The sequence below is a fragment of the Tigriopus californicus genome, chromosome 1 (genome assembly GCF_007210705.1).
Source record: "Tigriopus californicus strain San Diego chromosome 1, Tcal_SD_v2.1, whole genome shotgun sequence".
NCBI lineage: Eukaryota > Metazoa > Arthropoda > Copepoda > Harpacticoida > Harpacticidae > Tigriopus > Tigriopus californicus.
Genome location: NC_081440.1, coordinates 5,997,829 through 6,023,790, shown reverse-complemented (window position 1 = coordinate 6,023,790; position 25,962 = coordinate 5,997,829). Strand labels below are relative to the sequence as shown.

At 45.3% G+C, this 25,962-nt stretch overlaps 1 protein-coding gene across 2 annotated transcripts in view; it reads left to right on the top strand.

Moving 5' to 3' along the window:
- Nucleotides 1-201: 201 nt before the first annotated feature.
- Nucleotides 202-25,962, top strand: part of LOC131879454 (uncharacterized) — a 64,083-nt gene continuing 38,322 nt past the window's right edge. Inside the window, exons 1-2 of one of the 2 annotated variants that reach the window (XM_059225794.1) lie at nucleotides 202-1,438; nucleotides 1,496-2,376. In XM_059225794.1, the coding sequence (XP_059081777.1) occupies nucleotides 1,217-1,438; nucleotides 1,496-2,376 (1,103 nt within the window). In that variant the 5' untranslated portion in view covers nucleotides 202-1,216. Of the gene's footprint in view, nucleotides 2,377-25,962 lie in introns of both variants that reach the window. The other variant, XM_059225786.1, reaches the window with a different exon arrangement.

Here is a 25,962-nt window from a genome sequence, read left to right as displayed (position 1 = left end):
GCAGATGCTTACTCACTGGCCTCTTCGCCAGATTAGGAGACCAATCGAGTCCAAGCATGTCATCAAAGTGAAATTTCGTCGAAATATCATGCTCCACAAGCTAACCAGGATCATTATAGTCGTCGTCACGTTTATCATCGTGGTTCGCTCAGTGAATATCCGCCACTGATCTTCTTCCTCAACGATCGCTCTAATTCCGAGCAAGGGGTTTTGGTGCCAATCCTCTGCCCAAGCGCATGTTGTTTTCCTAGTCAATGCTCAATGTAACCGCACACGCTGCTGGCGAGCAAGCAGCTGTCCGGGTTCCACCAACCCCCGTTGTGGCATTCGCCGTCTCACAAATCCAGTTAGGGAATGCGTTTTGAGTTCAATGTCGAAAATAGCCAGAGGCCTAATACCCGCTTTGCATGGCTACCAACATCCTGATCTCCGTTCGTCCCTTCGTCCGTTCGTCCATCCATCCCACACTATCCATCCACCCATTCGTGCTTACTTGTACTTAGCTCGCTCAATCCAACCGAAAAAGGACAATAGACTAGCAGTTGCAAGACCCACTCGTACGTGCACCCAGCTCGAAATAGTTGAACAATGTGAGCAACTTTTGTCTCCGCCGTTTCAAGCTTGATCTTCGAATGAAAGATCCTCCTGATCTGTTAGAGATTCCGGTCTCACCGACCGAAACGGACGCACAAGTATGAGATAGATGGTAGTGCTTGGGCACCTCTCATTGGATTATCCGCTAACAAAGAGATATGAACTTGTCGTGAATAGCGACTCGCTGAAAGCGAGTGAGGAGACCAGGCCTGAACTTGATTTGCCCAAGAATCCGCCGAAATTCCATTGAAAACATCATTATCCTAACTGTGAGCAAGAGGCAATCACGACCAGGACTGGCCCGAGTGTCATTGTGGTTGTATTCACTATTGCTTCTCGCCATTGGATCGTATGACATTTCATGATGTGAGAATTGAATAAGGGTGTTGTTGTTTTGTGTCGGGCTCTCAAAAACGCCCTGCCACATTTCCACAGTTTTTATATGTCCACAAAGTGTTCTTTATTGACGTTAGGCGTGCTTCCCAGTGAGTGAGAAAGCCGGCCGACGTTCGGCCTAATACATACTGTAGTAGTAAGAACTACGTGGACTACATGCTCGTTGTCGGAACAGAACAGAGAGACTAAGTAAGCTGACAGCAACATCTCGTACTAAAGCTGCTGGATGGAGAGCACCATGGAAGAAGATCAAGGGAAAAAGGCGACGGAAACTCCCGTCCACGAGCTCACGTCCGAGGAAAAGTCGTCCAAGCCTCAGAACCTCGCTGACGAGAGTGAAGAGCCGGCAACAACATCATCATCGGACGAGTTCAATGGCAACAACGACAGTCAATCTTCAGTTGGTGTTGCCAAAGAGGAGAGAACGGGTGTCGTACACCCAGTCGTGGTAAGAGTGCCATCCATAGTCAATGATCATCATCATCATTATCTTCATCATCCCCAGCCCCAGCCCCAGCAACAACGAAAGGCCTTCATCAGTGGGATCAAGATACCCATTGGCCACGGTCTACCCGAGAGTGAAGACGAGTCCAACCATCAAGGTGAAGTGCAAGTGCTGAAGTGTGAATGTGCGTCAGACAGCTTCCTGGGTCATCATCATCATCATCATCCACCGTTTTCATATCAGTCGGCATTTCCACCACCCCGAGTGGCTTTCATTATCTCCGATGCTGATCACAGAAGTCGTGTCACGCACAATTCCGTCACGAGAATCACGACTTTGAACAATGGGGTGGTGTCCGTGGGATCTTCATCCCCGCGAATGATTTCTTCGCCCAATTGGAACGGTATCCCCCATCACCACCATCACCAACACGAGAACGACGTCTCCAGAGGATCGCCGACGAACAATATGACCAGAAGTGTTCAGAATCAAAACCGAAATAACGCCCAGCAACAAAATACCAACGAGGTCAATTCTAATCACATCATTAGTGCCAGTTCCACCACGGACCATCGAAACTATTCCAGTGACTCTCATCGAGCCATAACCTCAAGCAAAGAGCAGAGACGACGTGAAAGACGAGAACGTCGAGCTCGTCGCCACCAGCAACGAAACAGTGCCTACGGGGGTGATCCCTATTTGCAAGCTCTTTACTCGGGATTGGTGCCGCTGGATGGGTCTGTCCCACTAGAGGGTGTTCCCGATTTCTTGCACTCCCATATTCTTCCTCCCCCGCCCTATTCCACCCTCCCTGGAGGACGAATTGGGCGTGGTCATCATCCTATTGCCATGCGCACTGTTCAACCGGCACAAACGGCCTCGCCTCGTTTGCGAGGTTGGAGGCAAACCGTCCTCCCCATCACCGCTCAGGACTTTGGAAGGTAAGACACGTTCAGAATCAGACCTTTGGGAGCATAAGGCTCGAAATATTGAGCAGGTCCATTGATATTTGCCTAAAACGTGTACGTGAATTTGGACCGAAGGCTCCCACACTCCCTCGGGAGAAACAGTTGTTCATTTTTGACGACCAAGTGCGGAGGAGCGTAACTTGTGTCATTGACGGCTTTCCGTGAGCCCAAAAAGCGATGACTCAACTGTTGTCCTTTCCTTTCTTCAACCATTTCATTCTGGAAACTGGGTATGTACTAGTACACATACAACATACGTTCATTCGTCGGGGTTGGTTGTGGTGGTAGTAGTTTCCGTACGAGTACCACTTGCCCACCACACACACTCCCATGGGGAAATCGACTTCAACAAGGGCGAGCGTTATCGTCCAACCATTGAGCCGCTGAGACAATAGCATGACGCACCCACCTTCTCGTGGATGGATCGATACTCCAAGTTTCCACTAGCCTTTGTCGTCCTCTTCTTCTTGCTTCTTCTCGTTCTCCTTCATTTTACCCCCCCCCCCCTCTAAAAGATTTATCTCAACCCTCCTCGGTGGTTAATGTACAATACAGACAAAAGGGATGGCTCAGTGGCCAAACCACTCGCAGCAAATCACTGATTCACCATCACTGATGGAAACAAGTGAAGCAAACCGAGCTATTTGATATTCTTCGTGAAGCCCAAGATAGTCGGTTCAGTTTCTTCTTCAAGTACTAAATGTTTGCCTTTTGTTTTTGACGGGTTCATGCAGATTCGGCACACATTTTCGCCTTTACAAGTGCATAAACAAACAAAATGTAAATGACCTCGTTTTCTCTCCACCACTTCCAAATATCCGCGGTAGGCGAACAGCAAGGCGAGGGAAATCGCCCTTCTCCTTACTCATCTTCTTTCGATTCTTCCCCAATGCTTCGTTCCACCCCTAAATGTAGCCAAAGATGAAAGAAAGAAGCACAGCGAATGGAAGGAGCTTGAGCTGTGTTCCCCTTTCACTTCCAATTCCAAGTACCTCATCTCAAGAGTCATACGGCCATACAATAGCAAACGTGTGGGTACACAAGTAAGGGCCAACCCTGCTGCCGAACCGACCCCAGAATATATATCAATTTCGCTCCAGGAATTCCAAAGATCTGCCTGCGTCCCTCCTAGACATCTACGTAGGCAATGAGGAGCACTTTTGTGTTCCATCTCTCCTCGATCCATGGTGTTCCGACTCACCCTCTTGCTGAATTCTTCACCAATTGCACCCTGCTCCTCGGACCCCAAGTGTTCCGAATGAGCTTCAAAATTCCCTATGATGATACACCCCGGAAAACAAAAGCAACAAACAGTTCTCTGTTCGTACTGGGTATATTCGAGAACGTTTTGGGGCGTTGGAGAGAGTGGAGGAGAAACGAAAGAATTGAATCAAGACCCCAACTGGATCACTAGTGGATTGTTCACTCTAGAAATGGAAAATAGCGGTAAACAGCCGGAGAATTTTGGGTTCCACGTATTCAAGATTAGATTAATCCTCTGGAAGATTATCAGATTACACAGAGCTCTGTGCCATGATGATGATGAGGCGGAGAAGAAGAAGGAGATGGAGGATGCCTAGCCAAGATGATTGTATTCCTGTGCCCTTTTTCGGCTGGAGTATTGAATTACGGATTGGAACAACGAGTCACGGACCTTGAAAGACTCTGTGGTCCTAAGGTCGGCAGAGGAAGAGGATCTCTCAATTTTTCATGCTTCTCGCGCTTCAATTGAAACTGAATAGTTCGCGTGTGATTTAAGCCTCTTGGCCTGAACTGCTCCCAAACGAATCCCCCATTGGCTGACTAGAAATTAGAAAACGTTGATTCCCATTTGGGTCCAGCTCCTAGTGCCTAGTAATTAACGACATGGCCTCTTGCAAATTGATCATCTCTTCCTGGTTCCATGGAGCATGCTTCCTGATCCATAATCCTAATGATACTCGAAGAAGATCTTGTTCCCGAGGTGCACACAAAGTCAGAAGAGAGGAGAGAACATGATACTGCGTAATGATGAAACGCATGATGCGACTCAGATTGAGGACAGTAACGATCTGCACTTGAGAAGTGCCCTCTTTGGTTCCCTGGTGTCCTCGCTCATGAATTATGATCCACATTGCCTTGGTAGCACTTGGTAGCCCAATTCAAAAACATACTTTGGCCGACGATGGTGGAAATGTGAGGGCCCTTGTTTGTCAGATATTCTGACTAAGGAAACCAGTTTGTGACGATGACAGTTCCCCAGGGAGGGCCCTACCATCCGTCTATGGCCCCTAAGAATGAGACAGAGACAGAGCAAGACAGAAAGTAGCGAACCAATACGAATGTTTTCCAATGGTCACATTCGTGGAGAATTTGTCTGTTATATTTTGAGCCTCGAACATACTTGATGTTTTCCTCAACAGAGGCCGAAAAATGGGTCCACGACAAAGCGTGTCCTTGGCCAACCAGCAGTTTCTCTCACACATACATCTCTACTGTTCGTTAAATTGTGACCACGAAAATCCAAGCAGACTCAGCTTCTGTTCCCTCCGAGATAATCCTTATTAATATGAAACGCCAGAGTTCTTGACAAAAAAAACAACGACCACTCTCGCTGAAAGTGGTAACAAGAATGCAAACCCTACTTGGATCTTTCGGATTTCTACAATAAGGGATAGCTGATTGATGTCTCGAGCTCGTTAATGAGGAAGCATTATCTCTTGTTCCTCCCTTTGCCAATTCCAAATGGACGACTATTTGTCATCCAATGTTGGATTGAGGCCATCCACATCCCACTACCCTTCCCTTAGAACTGCGGAGCTCGCTGTAAGTGTGCGTGACCACTATCGTTCGAGGGAAAAGCCCATTAACTTAATAAAATGCCGATAGACATCGCTTTATCTCACTCCCGTTTCCGTGGTCGAGGATTGGGCGTTCAGAGTCATTTCAAAGATATGGGTCACAGTTAAGGTGATAGATGTTTTTGGCAGTGGAGCGAAATCAATAAAGGCCTTTGTCACTCGCAAGTAGGACATTAACTCTTCGATAAGGCGGAGAAACAAACAAAGGGTCCCTCCAAGTAGGATGCTCAATGGAGCCAACTCCATGGATCGACTCTCTCTTTCCACTGTATCTCTGACAACAGTTCGGAGAAGTACAAAGTTCTACCTCGTAACTTCACAGAGAGATAGAGAGACAGTCAAGGCAACTTGTGCGTCTGTTGTTGTACTAGACCACAACTCACTTGACTACTCAAGATAAAAGGGTTTCCTTTTTCGTTTACTCCCAGGCCTCTTCGTTCCAGACGAATGGAACAAACAAGGCCGCCTGACCTTAATGAACAATCTATCGCTGATTTTTTTCGACATTAGAGAGACCATGCCACCAAGACAGGCCCTAATCGAGTTGTTTCGGAATAAGGCAATCAGAAAAGGGGGGCCTAAGAACACGGGTCATTTGGTTAATTCCCAATTTAATGGTCCTCAATCTCAAGACTTCAGATGGAAAACGGGAGCCGTTTCAAACTTTTCTTACTCCATCAAGAGCCAAGGCAAAGCCCTTTCGTGAACCCTTCGGTCTCCAGTGAAGTGGAGAGTCGGAGGGGTACCATGTGTTCTTTTTCGGGTGTAGTGGCAAGAAGTGGGGAAGGCCCATAACACATCTCGTCGGCAAATAGCCCTAAGGCCTTAGAGTTTAGTGTGCTTCAAGAGGGACGGAAGGATGAATGAGCCTGCCAAGTTGCTCAACCTCGGATGGATCTACTATATTTTATGAACACGCCATACTTGGTTTCTCGTGCGAGATTGAATGCCTTCCATCAAGAAATCAAGTCCTTGAATTGCCTAGAGGGCAAATAATCAATCAAGGATCTCGAATCAAGAGTAAGTCTACACTTGTGAGAAAGGGCTATGACTTAACATTGAGTACATGTATGTGCTCGTATATGCTGGCCTTTGAGAGTTGGGGACAAAAAGGGGAACGAAAGAGAAACCAAGGATCATTCCTTGTCATCACGATCAAGGTCGCTTTTTGACCGTTTTTTTCCCTTACGATTTGACTATCGAAGCTTTGAAACGTTGGATCAACGGGTCCAAGCCCGATCCTTTTGTACAACATTCCGTTCTTTTCCCATCAACATGTTCCAAGTGAGAGACAGCAAATAGAGCAACGATTCTTTTGTACCTTGAGTCGGTCAAAAAGCCAGAAGTTCAAGTTGGCATTAAGTGCCCTCGTGAATGTTAACATCGATCAAGGGAGGATATGCAGAACGTGACATTAGAGAGGCCACTGAAAGTAGCACGAACAATCACTTTCTCTAATGTTCTCATTTCTGTGCCAAATGGACCTTTCGAAAGAGGATTTTTCGTCTTAGCCGCACTTCTTTGAGCTCGCCAAGCTCTAAAGTCAGGTCTTTCATCCCCTTACAAATGGCCATCATATCTTCTCCAGGAGGAGAAGATCGTTTGAGCATGAGTAGGAATTCAGCAATAGTTAGTTAGCTAGCTGGTTCGAGACATCCGTCGAAAGCGGAAAATGTCAATTTTGGGACGCCTTCTTTTCTCCAAATTCAAAAGCCTAACAGCAATCATGAGTCAGTGGGAGTCGAGCTCTCTTGAGCTTTTTGGCCTTTTCTTCCTTTTTCCAATAGTGAATATGGGCTCAAAGGCCACGTTCAAAAGGCATTACAGGAGCCGTACCGAACAAACCCTTTGAAAAGATTGCAAATTTCATGTCACGACTACCCTGGTGATTCTAAGATGTGGCATCTTCATTTCCCAGGAGACAGAGGAAAGGTTCAGGGAGAGGTCTTGAAGGCTTGTTTTCCCATATCTTGTAGTCCCCTCCTACCCATGCCCTTGAAGAAGGTCGGGTAGATAAACGAGTATTCAGAGTCCATAAAGTTATTCCAATTCTGACCCTGCGCCAGACTGCTCATGTGCCGAAAGTGGGTCCTTGGAGCCAATTCCTCAAACTCGGCCCAGCGAAATGACCACAAGTCCGCCGACCATGTCCGCGTGAGCAAAAAACACTTGGGTGAACGGGGGAAATGACCTTACACTAGAGTAAAGGACCCGGCCTCTCAGTTTGGATTGGCCTCAAGGTTGGAAGCAAGCAAGTGAAACTGGTTGTGAACCAGAGGGATCGACCACTCGTTCACCTGGTCGGTCCCGAAAACTCGATTTGGCATTCCACAAGCAACCATTTCGACGGCCGTGTTTCGAATATGGGACGATGAGCGCCGAACTTGTTGGCAGTCAAAACCAATTTGCTTATTCACGTCGAAAGAGATTCCCTCTTAACGGGGATTTATGGTAGCGTCCTCGGGAATGTTGTGCTCGTTGCGTTGCACGGTTGCAATACTACTTTCCCTTCTGCGATCCTGTCCATCACCTCAAAAAAGTTGGGCGTCAAGGGGCGAACAAGCAATGCAATCAGAAGAACTTTCATTCCCCGCTCCAACACCCACGTCCACCCAAACAGAACCCAAGAGCAAATGGGAGCTGGAGGGGATTTCTTACTCAAAGATTTCGAGCCCTAAGCCGGGGGGAACACATCAAACAGTGGAACCCGTGGCTTTGGAAAAAGTGCTTGTTTTGGGTCAACCGGCGGACCACAATTGAGTTGGGATCTTGAAACGATTTGGGTCGGGAATTTATATCTACAATGCGTTTTCAAATACGAATCGTTTCACAGAGAAACCCCATTTTGTGACAGGAAGCTTTCACTTTCATAGTCTTCCTGGCTTGTTATGCTTGAAGAGTTTTCTCGAGGGGGAAAGAAAGTACGAAAGGTCTTTGAGAATGAAGAGTGCATCCATTCTGAAGGGCACAATTCTTACAACTAGTATTGTCAGAACCTGAAGGAAGTGCACCTCCCACCGTTCCCCACCAGAAATTTGATTTTTTTTCCGCTCTGATTCAGATCCGTTTCAATTCAGTAACAGTTCCAGAAACGTTCCAATTTGAAGGCCTATCAAGTTTGCAAGCAGGTTTTGCTCTGACAGTCGAATTTTTCGGTTTTTTTTTTCAATAGCTGCATGATATGATGAAATTGCAATTGTGAGCGTTTCGCCATTGTTTTCTGATCGTTGTCAAATCCTGGGCAAGAGTTGAACATTTGCGCTCAAGGAAATGACTCATCAAGAGGCCCCAAAATCCAAGAAGCAAGTCCTAGTGGAGGTCCGACCAATAGTCATTCATTTATTGCTTGTACCCTCTCCCTTTCACCCTGCTTTTTCCGTGTTATGGAAGTAAATGCCTTGATGACCCAGAGCAATTTCATGGAAATTTGCCCCTGTTGTTCCCAACTTTGGGACGTCCAATATTGAAGTTGGCTGTTGTGTGCCCTTTTCTTGAATATTGTCAATGCAAACAACGTGCTCTTCGGGGAAGGTTTCCAAGGGACCGAACTCTCTAAGCTCGTTCCGTTTTAGATGGGAGTCTCGGTTCGTGGTTCTCGGCCTTTGGAAACCACGAAGAGCTATCCAAACAGTCTTATCATCAAAGGCCAATTTCTGACTCTCATTTCTATCATCTTCCTACTAAGCAATCTTGGTTGTGAATTGGAATTGAAAACAGATCGGAATCTTTCGGTCGACGGTCGTCAGTTCTCAGGACATTTATTAAATCATGGTGCGGTCGGTTGGTTGCAATTTCAACATTTTGCACGAAAACCAAACGAGGGCTTCGCAACAAAGAGCAACGAAAAGGTCGCTGAATTCTTGAGTGAAAAGGAGCTGCCCGGGGTAAACAAAGCGAGCGTAATATAAGCTTTTCGTTTCATTAAGGGGGCTTGGAACCGGCTTTGTTGGTCTTGAAATCGAGTTTCGCAACCTTTTCTTTCTCCAAAGGAGCCATCATTCTTCATTCGCTTGTGACATCTTGATTGGAGAGCACCGCAAGTTCTACTCTCTAAGGGGGGGCTTCCCGGGTCGAGGGAGCTCTCGCAAAAAAAAAATCAATGTGAATTCAACCAACCAACCAACTACATAACCATTGTTAGTCACTGGCTTTTGGAGTTCCGAAACATTTGTCATTGGAATGGCAATGATTCGGAGAATAAACATGAAAAATGGACCCGTCGCACTTTCGTGCCATATTCATTTGAGACCGAGATCAGTTTTGAGATAGGTAGGTGCGTCCTCCACAAATATTGCTGTGGGCGAGGAGCTTAGAGACCTCCATGCTCTCGACCTCATTAAATTGGAGATTGACTAAGCACGGATTTTCATTCTCAAGAACTCTCCTCGGAGAAATTGTCCGTTCCACGCATCCCCTTGGAACCGGTTCTTTAACCACGTCTTTTCCCTTGATCAATGGAGGTTAGCGTTATAAGATACAGCTCTCTTTATACGAACCCGGGTATAAGCAAGCTAGTTTATGGACAGTCCTCCATTTGTGAGGGATTTCAAGTGGTAGTCGAGTGGAGTGAGATTGCTTACATTTTATGGCTTTGTTCCGAAAATGAACCTGTTCCACGGCCAGATGGACCACTCAGCCTCAACTCTTAACTCGTCTTGTGTTTCTCGTTCTTCTTTTGTTGTACCCCTGTCTACCAAGTGTGGATTTGTACCTATCTCGTTGGGCGAAGAAATTTACCGCTCTCTCCAATTCTTCGTGAATTATTACCCACTTTGGCTGTCTCCTGGAATCTTTCCCATCGGGGCTCTTTTTCCAATCGACCCAAAGACAGAAAATGACTCGGAGTCCAACTTTGTAATACCGAAAGGCTCCCAAGGGTGGACTGTGGAACTTGTGCTGAAGCGGCCCGGATTTGGGGCCCCCTATTCGGGTTTAGGTGTGAGAACAGCCATAAATAAGCAAACCAATTGAGGCCTGTGTGCCAAAGTGTGAAAGTAGTTTCGTTCGCACCTATTTCCCAATGGCACAAGGGCCAGGACGATCCTATAGCACTTGGCCAAGCTACTATGTTTTTCCTGATTTACTTGACCTTACGATATGTTAATATGAATATCTATTCTCACCTCTAATCGCTTGTTAATGCGAAATCAAATAAAATGCACCTTACATATATTGGGACTCGAAGATAACTCACGCTTACTGTTTTTGTTTGAGTGGACCGCTAACGGTAGTGTTACACTTTTGGGTTTGTCTAGCTGGTTTTCATGGGCCAACCATGGTCTGGGTCGATTCGGTCAATGTCGTAGAATTAGTATGACATTCGAGCTTTCGAAGTACTGATATGATCAATCTGCCTACTTGTGCCCGCAGATTGCCAAACAATACTGCATTGCTGGATCACTGTTTGGGATTTTAGGTCAGAAATTGCTGAGTGAAATGACCTGACATGAAAAAAACGAAACAGCTCTCAAACTCGGCAATATTAATTTGCGATCTGTTGTCGCAAGAAAGATGGTCCCATCAATAGTTCAAACCAAATGTTGAGCACTTAGGTCTCTGGTCGATCCAAACAAAGACAGTAAGCGTGAGATGCAGGTCCCAATACTTGATCGCTCTCAACTGGTGGAAATGGCAGGCCTCGTTGAGAACTTGACGAGTTTGAAGTTTTCAAACTCATCACAAGAAGAAGGCGCAGAAGCTCCCGCTACTGCTGTCCGTTCACTCGCCAACAACAATTTGTGCAAACTTTTATTCTGAGCCGGTGCTCGTTCAACTCACAAAAGTCCAGGAGTGCTTATTAACCATTTGTGAACTTGTTGAGAACAATAGCCTCACTAGTCTCGCCTCGAAAGCCCCCCCCCCCTCCTTGGACCCAGCAAGGCATGGAACAGGATCTACAGAACAACAAGCACATGAACAAAAAGCCCTTGATATTTTCGAAGGTCTTTCTGAACTTTGAAAAGTGCCACTTGGAATCGGAAGGCCCTCCTTAGTCAATGGTCGACCATAAATCGATACGGTATTAATCATCGCCCGAGCGGCTCCACCCGCTTTAGGGGAGGTTGTTTGAGGATGTGTACGAATAGAAAGATATGAGGCAAGGCTTCATTTTTTCATAAGCATTCGAAGTCTGTACAACGGATGACTAATGTGCTATTGCCCTTTGGGGAAAAGCTTCCCTTGCATTAATTGGTTGACCATCTTACGCGTGGTTGCTAACGCTCAGTTCGATAGTGCTTTATGTTGTGACGGTGCTGTTCGTTCGTGACTCTAGCGGTTTTTCACACAGAATGTGGTTGATCGTGTGCCTTGGATGACATTTTATGGAACAATCCACATTAATGATTAATTCGACCATAAATATAGCTCCTTCAAGCCAAACCAGGAGCCCAATGGTTGGTTGGAATTCAAATTATGATCAACTTCATGAATAGCGATGACGACAATGGCGGTGATGATTGTCAGTTTTTCAATTACCATTGCAACGGCGTGGGCAACTTATTCGAGGCGCTTCAAGTACGAGTACTGTACTCTTTACGAACAGTGCTTCTGCACTTGAACAAAAGCTCTGTCTTTCCTTTTCCGACAATGGACATCACGCAAAAGAGGGATATGACCCCCAGTGTGAAGTCTTGAAACTCTGGGATGAACCCCGAAAAAGTTTTCCGCAATAAGTCGTTACGTTTGCGCCCAATTGACGAATTAGTTTTGAGTAATGCCCAAGCCGGAATCTACCCGCGGCTGCTAATTTGACTCGGTTTTTCTCAAACGCGGTTCAAAGCGAACTTGGATCCCGTTTCGAGGGCTTAATTCTAGTGACATTTCGTTTGGGCCTTGGTATACATAATGTGGTTTTAATGGCGGTGGTCGCGTAAGTAGGGTTGTGAGACCCTTTTTTTAGTGGCCCTTCACCAGTTCTGGGTGGTTTAGTAAAAATATTTTGCGCTCGTGATTTATGGCGGGAAAACCTTTCAAATTTTATCGTGCGAGAGGCATTTCTATTTTCTTTGTGGCGTGGAACTCGAAACAAAGCCTACAAGCCTCTAAAGAGGACAGGCGGCAGCAGAACTCATACTTCATTCCCCTCCATCCTCTTGGTAGTCTTTAGTACGACAATCCGTCCAGAGTATCTTTGCCGTCCGTTCCCTACATGTACGGCAGGTATAGTACATGTAGGATACATGTCTCGATATGCGACGCCACTTCATGGTAGTTTTACCATGGCAGTGAAGGGCTTTCAAGATATCAATTTCCTTGATAAATGGTGTGATCTTGGGAGGAAAGGGAACACGTGAAACAGGATCCGAGTTGCTTAGAACGATTGCCAGGCTGGATTTCATTTCAACGACATCTGGCTCAAATGTGGAAAGAGTTGTATGTTCTGATGATGCGATGTCAAGGTGTTTTCAATTCATGGATAACTGAATTTGTGACAGGTCTCCCTCCTCCTCACTTGGCTGGATGCCATTGAGTGTCTTCATCCATGTTTGCATTGGATGAAGAAGTACTGTACAGTAGTGTCCATTATGTACCATTATGGAGTACCTGCAAGAAGTTGTAAATGGGAAGTGCATCCAAGAAATGTCTTGTTCTTCTTCCTTGATGGAATCTGGTGGTGGTAGACAGTCGACGAATGCGAGTTATTGCAACTTCCATAATAGCAATAATCGGAGATGGATAATAAGGAAAAAAACTGGATTCAAGGACAAGTGACAGATATTGACTATGGCGAATTTTCGCACCAAACCTATCTACCAAGATGATATGGCTTCCTCGTACGAAGAAATGCGGTTTTTGTTTTTGTGGGTCCTTGTGACGTAGTCGCTATGGATTAAACATATCTCTCATGATGGGATTATGATAAACACGCGTGAATTGGACAGGAAATCATTATTTATTGAAACCACCAATTTTCTACGGGTAAAACAGAACTAAGAGCTTAGGTCAAACAGGCAGGGAAAAAAGTTCAGTCAACTTACATTGCATTAAGGCGACACGTGCTCTGGTCCAGAGGGATCCATGCAATTACCTGACGATGTGTCAAGCTTTTCATGGGAAAACAAACCTTTATTGAACGGTACATTATAAAGTTTGGCCCCTAGCGAAACAACCGTGAAACAACACACAAACCAACTAAGCGTCTTTACTTCAGTTTAAGTGCTCGCTGCGGTGCTTTATGATCAATGCCAGTGTGGATTTATTGTTCTGTACAGTAAGTCAGCGACTCCAGTGTCCTGTAAAATGACAATCCCTTTTGAGATGGTCGTTTTTTTCATGATAATCAGACCCTTTATACAGATAGATAGATGAACAACAATGAGACGGTGAATGACTTTGCCATCCAGCTTGGCATGCTATTAATTGAACTCAAATGGAACGAAGGGGAATAATTTGACGACAAGTCAGCCAGTGAGCCAGTCAGTTAGTCGCTCAGTCACACACTTCCGCTTTTACGATGTCTTCGTAGGTAAACATGTGCGTGTACATGATATTGACCTCAGTCTAACTCACGGTTATACGCACACTACATTTATATTTGAACAGCGCTGAGAGTCAGTCCTGTGTGCTTTGCGAATGGTTCATTCATTGATGAAGCGTGATCAAAAGCCAAACGCATTTGAAGGACCAACTTTGGAACGGATGGAGACTGAAAGGAATTCCATTATTTAGATACGCTCTTCAAAAGTTTTATCTATTTCTATCTGATCTCCTCTCCAAAGGGGTGACAGGGCCTTGAGGAGGAAAATAAGGAAATAAATTCGAGAGAAAGGAGTGGTTTCCNACATGTGGTAGTGAGGAGCGATCGAAACAAAAGCCCTTGTCAGTGAACAATAAAATATCGACTTTCTTGATCGATGTTTTCTTCTGTTCGCCATTGGGTCCCCAGATGATGCCATGTTATGTAATAATAATAGCATCCACGAGCACGAAGGGATCTGAAATTGGAAATTGCTTTGTCGAGCAAAAAATATGACCAAAGTCGTTCTTCTTCTTCTTCTTTTTCTCCTTCTTCTTTTTCTCCTTCTATAATGCGTATGTAGGGACGGTCACTTCTGGGTGGATCTCCAATGTGAGGGAAGAGTAAAGTCAGACGAAACTTTACCCATCCAACGTTCAAGGTTAGGAGTAATGGCTGAACATTTGGATTTAAATGATTCACCAGCCACCTTTCCTGCGGACGAACTTAACGGGTCGGCAAAATAATGGGTGTCATCAATTCCCCAGACGCTGGATTACACTCCTTGCTAAGATAAAAAAAAAGCAAAAAAATGAGACTGCTTTTCGTTGAATTCGTTAAACGTGTCGTTCAAAGATGGTTTTCACTGCGACAAGCACCTTCACTTTTCAACTTCAAAGCTTCTATCCATTTAGTACAGATCTCAAGAATCTTGAGGTTGTTCCTAGGTATGCCATATCTGCTTCAGACGACTTTGACATGAAAGATGGCAAGTTCTCTTGTTGTCGCTACTTCTACCTTTGGATTCAAGAACAACAACATTTCGAGTGTTTTCTTTCTCGTCAAGATGGCCCGAAATGAAAAAAAGGTGTGGCCACGGCTCATCATTCTTTCTTCGATGAACAAGAGCGAAGAACTCTCGCCGAAATAAGAGGAACAAGGAACAGAGGAGGAACCACTGGAGAAGGAGAGGAAGAAAGAAAGGGAAAAAGAGGAGTGGAAAAAGGAAGAACCTTTTCCTAGGTGCCAAGAGCTCTTTGGGATCTAGAGTTGTAAGAAGGAACAAGAGAGAAAGGACTCCCCAAGCTCATTCAGATTTTGATGACGAAAACATTTCCAAACATATGCCATGTCTAAGGGTAAAGACACTTCCATGAGATTTGTGTCTTTCACTTTGATCACAATACATAGACATAGGCTAGTCAATAGCTTGGAAACCCTTGAAACTTTTGACCCAACTCGAGGTTGTTGCTTTTTGATTTGGTAAGTTAATTTTATCGAACAAGGTCATTTGAAGTTCCAACCCTTATTTGTTCTAGATTGGATCATTTAGTGGTTGTCATCTCGAAACGCCCATTTTGGCAAGTCATGTCTACACTTATGACTTGTCATATATATCAAAAGCTTCTGTATTCTTACACTTTCTTCTGCTCCCCCCCCTCCTCTCTTGCTAGCTCGACAACACGGATTAGTGGACTCAAAGATGAAGAAGCTGCCATTTTGGGGGATTTTGCGTCGAGTGGTGTCATTTTATACTCTGGTGACGGGGCTGGAATGGAACAAAAGCACTCTAGTTCCTTGTAGTGTGCGTAAAAACTAAGGAGGCAAGCTCGTTTCTTTTCATGTCCCAAAAGGACGATTGGAACAAGTTCTCGGCGGAGATGAGAAATATTGTTGAAAACGACCCGTACCAGTTCCTTTTGAGCATGATTAATGGCAGATATCGTAGATCATTTAGGTAGAAGTAGTGGAGGATCCAGTAGGCAGGAAAATCATTTGTTAGATATTGTTAGGGAGGAAGATTCTCTCTTTTGTCCAAGATTAAGTGATCCATTGATGACTGTGGGACGATCCCTTGGGAAGAAACCCAGTAGGGAGTGCAATCACGTGTCTTGAAAGGCTGCTCGAGAATTACTTCACTTTCCTACCTCCAAGACATCACGGGAACCGCTATCTTCCCTGGCCTTTTTTGCCGGCCTTATAAAAAATTCTTTCTTCTGGGCCCTGCTTTGTGGTTATATTATCCTTTGGAGCTGGATGGAGGACATTGGCGAGGTATGAGGAAAACCACTTGATTATTCTTTCTGGCTTGGAGATATTCTTTTTGTTCTTCGATGACAAAGTTCTTTCTGTCCCATCAAAATAAATGGACGCACAGCCTTTGATCCAAGTTTTAGTGGTTTCTCGCATTCACCCTGACAAGTTCCTTTTGGCCAGATCTGATCGATAGATTTGGTAATGAATTGCTGACCATTCTATTGTGCCTGGTAGTCTCCAAGGTCTGGATCGTAATGAGGAAAACACATTTTTCCCAAAATAGGGAAACACATTTGGATGTGCCATCGGATATTGGCCGCCCCTGTGTAATGTATTATTGTTCTCTCGCGCTCCCATCTTGGACGCGATGATCAAAGATGCCTATGGAACACTGGAACATCACTGAGACATTCGGGACCAAGCGAGACAAGACAGAATACAATTTGGGCATATGGGAAATCTCATGTTTGGGCTTTTGAAGGAGAACGGAAGAAGAGCACATTCCAGAGGGAGATAGAACCTTGGAATGGCAAAATACTCGAAAAAGAACAGAGAAAAGAAAATTTCAGGTGAGCAAACGGGTTCCTAATGCTCCTGAATTGTTGCGTCCAAGAGACAAGTCGTCAAATAGATGGAAGCAAGCAAGATGGCTCACTACAAAAAGATGCTCCTCAGCACTTGCTCTCTCTCTCTCACAAGCCCTGCATGTACTGTACATAAACTTGGTTTGGGATGAAAAAGCAAACAACAAAACCGACGCTTCCGAATGTCCATCCATTAAGTTTACCAAAGTTTGTGTCGAAAAGGAGTGTAAAAAAGTGAAATGCTACCCACTTCCATTAGGTTGGAACCATCCTGTTTTAGTGAAAGGGTGATTGTTGGGTAAAGGCCTTGCTTGTCTCGTCACCCATTTCAGACCGAGTTTTTCATGCTCACGGTAATCAGGGTATTTATGACCCCAGGCCCTGGAAAACTGCTTCGATATCGGATCAAGGGCGAGAAAGAGAGAGAAGGACGATCACCGAGGGAGCCATTGGAACTTGGACCCTTTAAAACCTTGACCCTTGGATCAAGTTCTAGAGCAACGGATTTCGTCGGGCGACACAGAAATAACATAGACCTGCTCCGATTGGTCCCACCCTAATGAAACATGGCAACTGTCCTCTTAGTACGGGGAAAGCAAACATGCTTTGGAATGGTAACAGCTGGTTGAGCAATAGATATTCAAACCAGTGCGCGTGGAGGAAATGGAAATTGATTGAGAGTAGGAAATGGTCGTCGAAGGAGGGGAAAAATACGCCAGCTAGGGAAGAAGGCAACCAAGAAGAGCAAGCAAGAGAAATGGTCCCTGATCCAATCCGCTGATTGAATCTCCAGTCGAGGGAACAAGAGAAGCTGAGGTTGATCTTCCTCTAGAGGATAACACAAAAGATCGAATCCAGCAATTCTCCCCGGCCAACAGACTGCAACCACATGTGAAACAGACCTGGATTCATTGAATGTGAAAGGTGGAGAGGAATGGAATTGATTCTTTATGAGATGGTGGACCATTGTTTTCGGTTCACATCTCGACGGCAGGACAACGAGAGGGAGGTCATATGCTTAATGGTATGCATTTCTTTCTACCCATGTCTCGTGTTCTTCGTACCCCAGAAGAAGACCGTGCCTTCGTGCCTACCAATCTCTGAGTCAAAGAGCGAGCGAGATCTTGGACAAGGCCCTCTTCTTGATACGTCCACCAGGCATGTTGGCAATGTTGGGTTGCTTGTTTGCTTACCTTCAGGAAGTACATAGTAGACACTCTCCGGAGACAGGGATTATTCGAACAAGAGCGATCTCACTCACCCGCCAAGAACGATATGACCAGGGATAGCCAAACGAGCTATCTAAAAGTCATCTACCTACTATGAGCAAGTGCTGGAAGTTCCTACTGAGGGCTGCACTACCAATGAACACTTTTGAAACAAGTTTGGCTGTCAGTCTAGCGGTGAGGTCTTTTGTTGTTGCTGTTGTAGTTGTTGTTATTGTAGGAGAGCTTCTGCCGTCCTTGTGACATGGTCATTGCCTACTTCTTGACAACCAGGCATAATCCCTCAATCCCGTGAAAGCAAGACAAAGGCTGACAGTCACATCTTACTGTCGTTCACATGAAGAGCACACAAGAGGCTAGCTACAACAGCACGTGGCTTCCCCTCAACGCCCATCTCTCCTAGCGAAGGTCTGGCCGATGAAAACTAAAACGTCCTAAACATGCAAAGAGCTTGTTTTCTCCAACTACCTAGTCCATCCTGGTGGTCAAGGGTTAGTGGAACATGGTGGCCCAACTTAATAAGTCTGGGACATGGACCAAATCCCGGGAGAAGACTAGCCGGGCTGTGGAGGATTACGATTTTTTTCAAACTCAACCTGGGAGCAATTCTAATTCCAACGGTGCTAGTAGTATCTTCAACTCGGTTCCTTGTGCCCAGGTCCTTGGCCCCTTACAAACACATCCCCACACACACACACTGTACATGAACAGTTGGAACAGCCCAAGCTTAAAACGAAACTCGTGTTCCCACACTTCTGAATGGAAAAAGACGCTCTGAAAGTCAGGGTCTCAAGACTCTCTCTCTTAGGAATACAAATAGAGTTCCTCTCTTCGGATTTCACTTATCCACCATCTCTGCGTCAGTCAAGTTCATCTCTACGAGGAAATACGAGGCCAACCGGGCTGCCTACTGGAGGGAGGTCTTCTTCTTGAGGCGAGTACAATCACTGATTCACTGATCATCGCCCCAGGCATTAATGGTCGTTTCTTGTCACGGACAGGATCTTTGCAAGTCCTCTCCATGACGACGGGAGTTACTAGAAGTTCCCAGTTTGTGGGTCGAGCATGGATGGAAAATGGACGTTTTTGCTATTTCCAACTTTTCTCAAGCAATTCAGTGTGACACCGCCAGAAGAGGAGAGAGCGTATTCAATGGGATCGCTCTTCATCGTCTCTCTTTTTCTCTTTCTTATGCAATGCCATAAAAGCCAGAAGCAAAGAAGAAATGTCACGACTCAGGAGTCAAGTCCAGTGGGAGTCGCCTTCCTTCCACCCTGTCTACCTATTCCTGTCCCCTTCTCTCTCTCTCTCTCTTTCTCTTTCTCTTTCTCACCAGACACCAGGTTATACCAGGTTAATGGAACTCACTATCTCATCTTCAAGTGAATTATTCAGAGAGACCAAGCTTTTTTGGTCCTTCGAATTCGGGGGTCTTTTATGGATTCCTTTTCACTTCGGTTCGTCTGAAGATTGGAAGTCAGAGCCAAGACAAGACAGACGGTATTCAAACATTTCATTTCTCGTCTACACTCAGGAAATGGAAACGAAGATTTTTCTTTCTAGCTCTTCCCTACTCTAGAGGACGGTTGAAGTCGAACCTAATTATGTTCCTCGATGGAAAGACCTTCTTCTTTCTCCTTTCAGCTCCAAAGGGGCTGTCCGGAACGAGTTTCCACCGACCAAGGACTGCATAGATGGTGCATTGATCTTGGTTGGCTCCAGTCACAAATGACCACCTCCATCTGACGTGCGACGTCGGGGGATGACGGCCCTGCTTGTACCGTTCTCGCCTTCCCATCTCTTTGTCTTCCGTTTAAAACGTAAATTGCTGTCCGGATGTCTTTGTCCTATTTCCTTCTTTGGACACTTATGATGATAGTTGGCGGCCTCTTTCTTTCTTTCCCTCTTCCTCTCTCTCTCAAGCCCTATCTCTCTTTAGGGACGGGGACTGACTGACTGGTTGACTGACTGACCGGAGGTCCGTTCATCCTTCTTTAAAACTTGGACCATACTTGCTTGCTCGCTTGCTTGCTTGGACTTCTCAAGTTTGGAACAACAGCACTTCGTTGACAGATGCCCATGGCTCGCCCTTTAGAACTGCGGTGTTTGGGAATTTGCTGACAAGCATTTATCTCCATTCCACGCCATGCTTTTTCTGCGTCTGATAAATATAGAGAAAAGAGACAAAAACGAGATGAGTTAATCATGACAACGAGTCCATTAGTGGAGTAGTCTCTGGATATTGTGCCAGTAAAGCGGAGGAGTTGTCTTGCGTGTGGTTCCGTTTCAGTACACTGCACAGTACAAGAAATGACCAAAAACAAGGGGTCTTTTCCGAGTTTAGGCGATCTTTTCCAAGTGAAATCACACTGATTTGGTGGTTGCGCCAATGGCCATATTTCCAGACTCAATTTTGCCAGCCAGAATGTGCTGCAAATTGAAGCGTATATATCCATTTCAATTGAATGGCATGTTAATCTTTTTATGCAGACGTTCGATAGTTGCAATCGTCGGAAAGACAGCAAAATGCCCAAGGTCATAGGAAGAAGGAGAGAATAGTAAATTTGATCCAAGACAAGTCGTTTTGTAATCTCACTACCTACACACCTTGCTAACCACCGCGGTCACGGATTGGCAAAATATGCTAAAGTTTCATGCGTATTGGTAAGCCTGTCGGACAAATCTTGAGAAACCTCATATTTCATTTATGTACCAATCTCCGATAGAACCGCCAGCAACGCGTGGCCAAAAAAATGGTTGAGATGTATCGAGAACGCAATGTACTGTGTGTGGGGCAAACAAGGATCCCTCGTGTTCACCTTGTCTCGACTCAGTCTCTTAACATGGACTTTTTGAATAGATTTCCCAATACTCAGACGATCAGTTTGGCTTCAAGGAAAATTTGCATCTGGCTTCGTTGGCCGTTGCTGGGAAGAACTTTTCCCTCCAATATCCCTTCCGCGGCCGAGATTAATTTTGCAACCCTTGGGTTCAGCCAATCACATCGTTGTCGTTGTGCAAGAAATTTGCATGAAATATCCATGAAGCAACAATCTAAAAACCCTCTAAAAGCTCTGCAAAACGATGGTGCTCTGAACAAAATGCATGTTCAGGGTTGCCACTGGGCCGTACACGATTATGAGACAAAAGTTTCTTGTCTACTTACTTACTCTCAAGGCAAATTGAATCATTTTCAAGCTCATAGATAATCTCGATCAAGAGACTTGAAAATAGGCCTGCACATTAGAAGCCCCTAAATCAGGCCTAATCTTCAATGGAAATCATCAGAGGTGCGAACAGTCGAAGCAATTGCAGTTAGCATTAAAATGCGAATGACTCGTTAATGGTACACAAACTAGCCATTACCATCCCCCAAGTTGGCAATGAACGCATCTGTGAGCGGACAACAAGATTCCGCTCCTACCGTTCCCAAGTATCATGACAACTAATATCTCAGAGCGCAAGCGTGGAAATAGTCCCAGAAATGACCGTGAAATGACGCAATTCTGCAATAGCCAGAGCAGATTGTTCATGAAGTCCATGGGATTGGAGGACGTTCCTATTGGCATGCTTGGGATTCAGGTGAAGTAGTAGCTGTTGTTGTTGTTGTTGTTGTTGTTGTTGTTGTTGTTGTTGTTGTTGTTGTAATAGTAGCACTGGTAATAGTACAGGTAGTAATACAGGTAATAGTCTTTGAATAAGCTGAATGGGAACCCTCTCTTGACAGCCACTGGGAAGAACAATAGTAATCTTATCTCTTGAAGAGGATCTATTTCACAGAATTGAGAACTACGTCGAATGCTTCTCTTTCAAACTCATCCATTCTTGGTCATGTGAGAGACTGGTACGTACCCTCTAGTCAAGGTGCGTGAATTCCACGCGGGTTTTCATTGGTATTCGAAGATGTAGTATGTATACCTACAGGTACATGTGTACTCCCCATGCTTTCAGTTAATTGCAAATAGACCTGAGGTGGAGATTGTCTGGGACTCGGTAAAGGGCAACCAACACCTCAAGGTATCAGCTTAGCTGGTGCAGTCGGAATGCAACCTTTAAGTACGAACGTGCGTGAATCGGCAAGGCCTAACTATGGTGACAACACCCACACACAAGCAAAGTTTCTTTAGTACGCTGTTGCTCTTAATCCCTCGCATCCATGACAGTCCTTGATCCTCCAAAGCCCCGATCCATCATCATTTCGCCAACTAAAGTCTGGGCTGGCTTCAGAGGCCTCTTTTGAACATCCTTTGCTCGATCTACGAGAATCCATCCGTCTGTTCATCCATCCCCTCTGAGTTTCTTGCTCGTCACTCGTAACCCCAACCGATACTCGGTAGACATACGAGCAAAACTAGACTAGTAGTAGTAGAAGTAGTAGTAGCTGATGGAGGCATCCGTTGTGTGGTGGGAACTCATGATTGATCTCGTCAATTTTGAGCCGCTCACACCCATTGTAGGACCTTTCACTTACCCTTGACAACTCCTCGGGCATAAAATAACAGTGGAGCTTGAACATAATCCTCTTGCCAAGAGGGGATCAAACGGGGGCTGAGGCCGAGGTGGCTGCTTCAAGCGGCTAATGGGGCCGTCGATTTCGCATCCTGAGAATCATTTCAATCTGGCTCCCAGTACGCTCTCCACAGCGCTAAATGGTTGACGTCGGTCCGTCATCAAGATGAAACTTGAAATTCTTTTCTTAATTGGCCTCCATTTCTGAAATTGCCACTCATCTTGAGGCCTTTTCCCTTTCATCTTCTTCTTTATTTGTTGGGGCTAGGATGGGTTGAACTGAAAGTTTGAAGCCTCAATTGGATGGCCCAATGGCCGAATACATAGTTGGTCGGCAGAGCCCAATTGGTTGCTGGGCCTGGCCGACCAATCGAGAAGGAAAAAGCTTCAGAAGCCTCCTCAAAGAACCCCCTCGACTCAAAACGATATTGATTGCTCACTAATTTATCTCTAATGACTTGAAATTCGAATCCAAACCATTCCACTTTCTACCAAAGATCGATGGTCGTGCTCAGTGCCATTTCGACACGACCAGGCAGAAAACTGATCGATTTGGTCAATTCGAGATCTGCCATGTGTAATAGTGAAAAGGTGATTCGATCAGAGCAAGTTAATTCCTCCTCGTTCAATTCCCCTAGTGTTTTAAGTGTAACCCGTGAACATGAAAAACGCCGGATACGGAAGCTAATGGTGTCAAAGACCCTCTCAACGTGACGGGATTGGCTTGCTTGTTGAATCTGACGAGGACGATAGCATCAAATGTCATTTGATGTGAGGCCAAGATTTGGCCAGAATTAGCATACGACGACCACCACTCTATTCGGGAGCTCCACATATCCTTGACATTTCCTTCATTCCCGCGTACGCATGCACGCCATTGAAAAGGCCTCCTGGTTGAATGAAGGAAAATACTTCATCATAGTTCTGGTTTGGCTGATATTGGTTTTTTCTTTGGCAAAAAACAATAGGAAGTGGAATGGAATCCCGGGCGGATTCCAAAGGGAAACCGCAACCCGTCCGGAGTTCATAATCTATTGTTGTCATTCACAAACTATGAGGATTAATTGAAAAACTTTCCCCCCCGTCCAATTTTTTTTTTCGCTCTTTGCTCCAAAAAGAAAAAAAACGAATCTGTTCAACCGTGGGAGGGTCGAATTTGCATAAGGCGATGATGTTTTTATGAACCTTCAGGGGTATGTCCAGACCAAACCAACAGATCTCATGGATACTTCTCTATCGACACACACGCACTCTCATGAATGAGATGATCTCATTGATTGTAACAGTTTGGCCAAGGTTTAACGTGGGAATATTCAACTGCGAATCTGAGAACAAACAGAGCTCGGGTCAAGGTTGCTTCTTTTCGTCATGGGAATAAAGAAAAACACGCAAAAACGGCCATCCTGTGGCACAAGCCAGCGCCCTTGTATGAATATGTATCTTCCTTTTTTACTGTATTGAACGAATGAACGTCCGTACAGTACTTCAGCAGTTGCTTGGGGAAAAGGGGGAATCGCCAATCCAGTGGGAAGTACTAAGAATGAGGAAAAAGAGCCCCCAGAAGGGCTTATTTTATTGGCCACCAGAAGTTGGAGCATTTGGAAGCAAATGACTGAAGAACTGTCCATCTTTGTTCGTGCAGCCATTGAACCCTTGCATTATAGAGTCATTTCTGTCGATAACGTTGTTTGTTTGTATGTATATACATGTGATGGATGCTGTCCCAATGCTTTACGACCAATCGAATTTTGACATTGATCTCGTTTATTTAAAGGTAAGACCATTCGAGGAGTCCCTTTGAAATTGGATATGTATTAGATCAGTTTGAAGACACCACTGCCAATCCGTATGTAAGATCTCAGCTCAGTTGTCAATTCATTCGTGTTCTGCGTCAGCCAAAGGTCAGCCCCGAGTTACAAGTGAGAACCAATCATTAGATTAATGCCATTTGCCATTCCTTTCATCTGACTCACACACGTACTTTGAATAACTCGCGCTAATAGGCGCTCTTTTGGTCTGTTCCCAATTGACCAGGACCAAAAAGTCTGACGGTCATTCAACGAGCTCCTTCCGGGTCAATGAAATGCTCTCAGTCTTGCTCGCTCCGATTGAATGTAACAAACAATCCGTGTTTTTTTGCCATTTCCATGAGGTATTCTAATGACTCGATCGACCAATTCCTAACTGGTTCTGATCGTGCTCAAGGCCAATGGAATCATAAGCAGCAATGCTGATTTGTTTCTATTCGTCTCATAATTGCGCACTTGAAAGTGTGAAAGGCCTAAGGGCAGAGACAAGTGAATCTTCATTGGCGCGAGTGTCGCCCAAGCGGATTCGTTTTGATGTTCGCTTCGCAAGTTTCTTCTTCGGATTAAATCAATCTATTTGAAGGGAGAGCGCCAGATCTGGCAATCTGAAAATGTCATCTCGGAAAATGAAATTCCAGCGAGAGATGATGATCTTGAACGGCCCTGTCAGAAGAGTTTCTCTCTCCACGCGTTGTGGATGGGCTAATCATCGGCTCCAAGTTTCTGAGTTCGTACAAGTGCTTAGTACGAGTACGTACTGTGTACTACCTCCCAAGTCTTGGGTGATCGATTTGATGGCGGTGTGCCCCTCTCTGCCTTTTCTCTCTCTCTCTCTCTCTCTCTCCCTCTTTTTACACCTAACGGGGATCAAATAGCCAATCTGCCTGAGTTCTCTCATTTTAGATCGTGTCAAGATAGGTTAAGCCTACTCATCCTTCTCATCATCATCTTTGGGGAGACCGGATTTCTAGGAGTAAAACTGAAGTCGGACTTTGCTCGATTGACTGGACAAAGAAACTCCTACGCCGGTGGGATCGGGCCCAATATTAATTGAGGGTCATAAGCGCACAGTCGTTTATGCACGACATGGTTATGTGAGTGTTTTGGTGCTCGAAGTGGAGGTGTTGGTTGAGCATTTGGTTTCATAACCCGAATTCCAGGGCAACCATCAGCCCGCCCCTAGAGCCTACTGTATTATGTACGATACACACCACTGCCATGACAACATGTGATTAGAATGTCTATAATGTCAGCAACATAATGGTGGCCAGTAATTATGATTATAGCAAGAAGATCCCATGCAGAGCATGGCTCACCTTGGAACATAAAAGGCCGCTACTTCAAGCATGTAAAACATGCTCTATTCGTCCTTTCCAGTAAATAAGCATTAAATGGTGTTGAGGCGGACCTTATGTAATGTACACTTGAAGCGTGTCCTGAAGCCATCAGAAGGCGACTCCCACCCACCAAATATGCTGTCCATACAATATGCCAAGCAACGAACGATCTTATTCACAGTTACACGAGACAGCGATAAGCCTCTTGGAATGAGCAACCGGGGTATAATAACCTGGAAGAGAATGCCAATTTCAAGGCAGGCAGGCAGGCAGGCAGTCGAAGCGCGAGTCGATAGTTTGATATGAAACACTCAAAAAGATAACCCCATCCAGCTTCTCGACCAAACCAGCTACTGCGAGGAGAACTTGGCCAAGACAGCGGTGCATTTGAGGCATTTTTACGAGACTTTCCTCTCCCCACCAAAGCAAGCCCTGTACACCACCACCACCACCACCACCACTCTTTAACTCTTTGGAAAATGTTATCTATGGGTGGGAAGTTGGAACAGCGCTTCACTGTCTAACCAACCATCCATTCCAT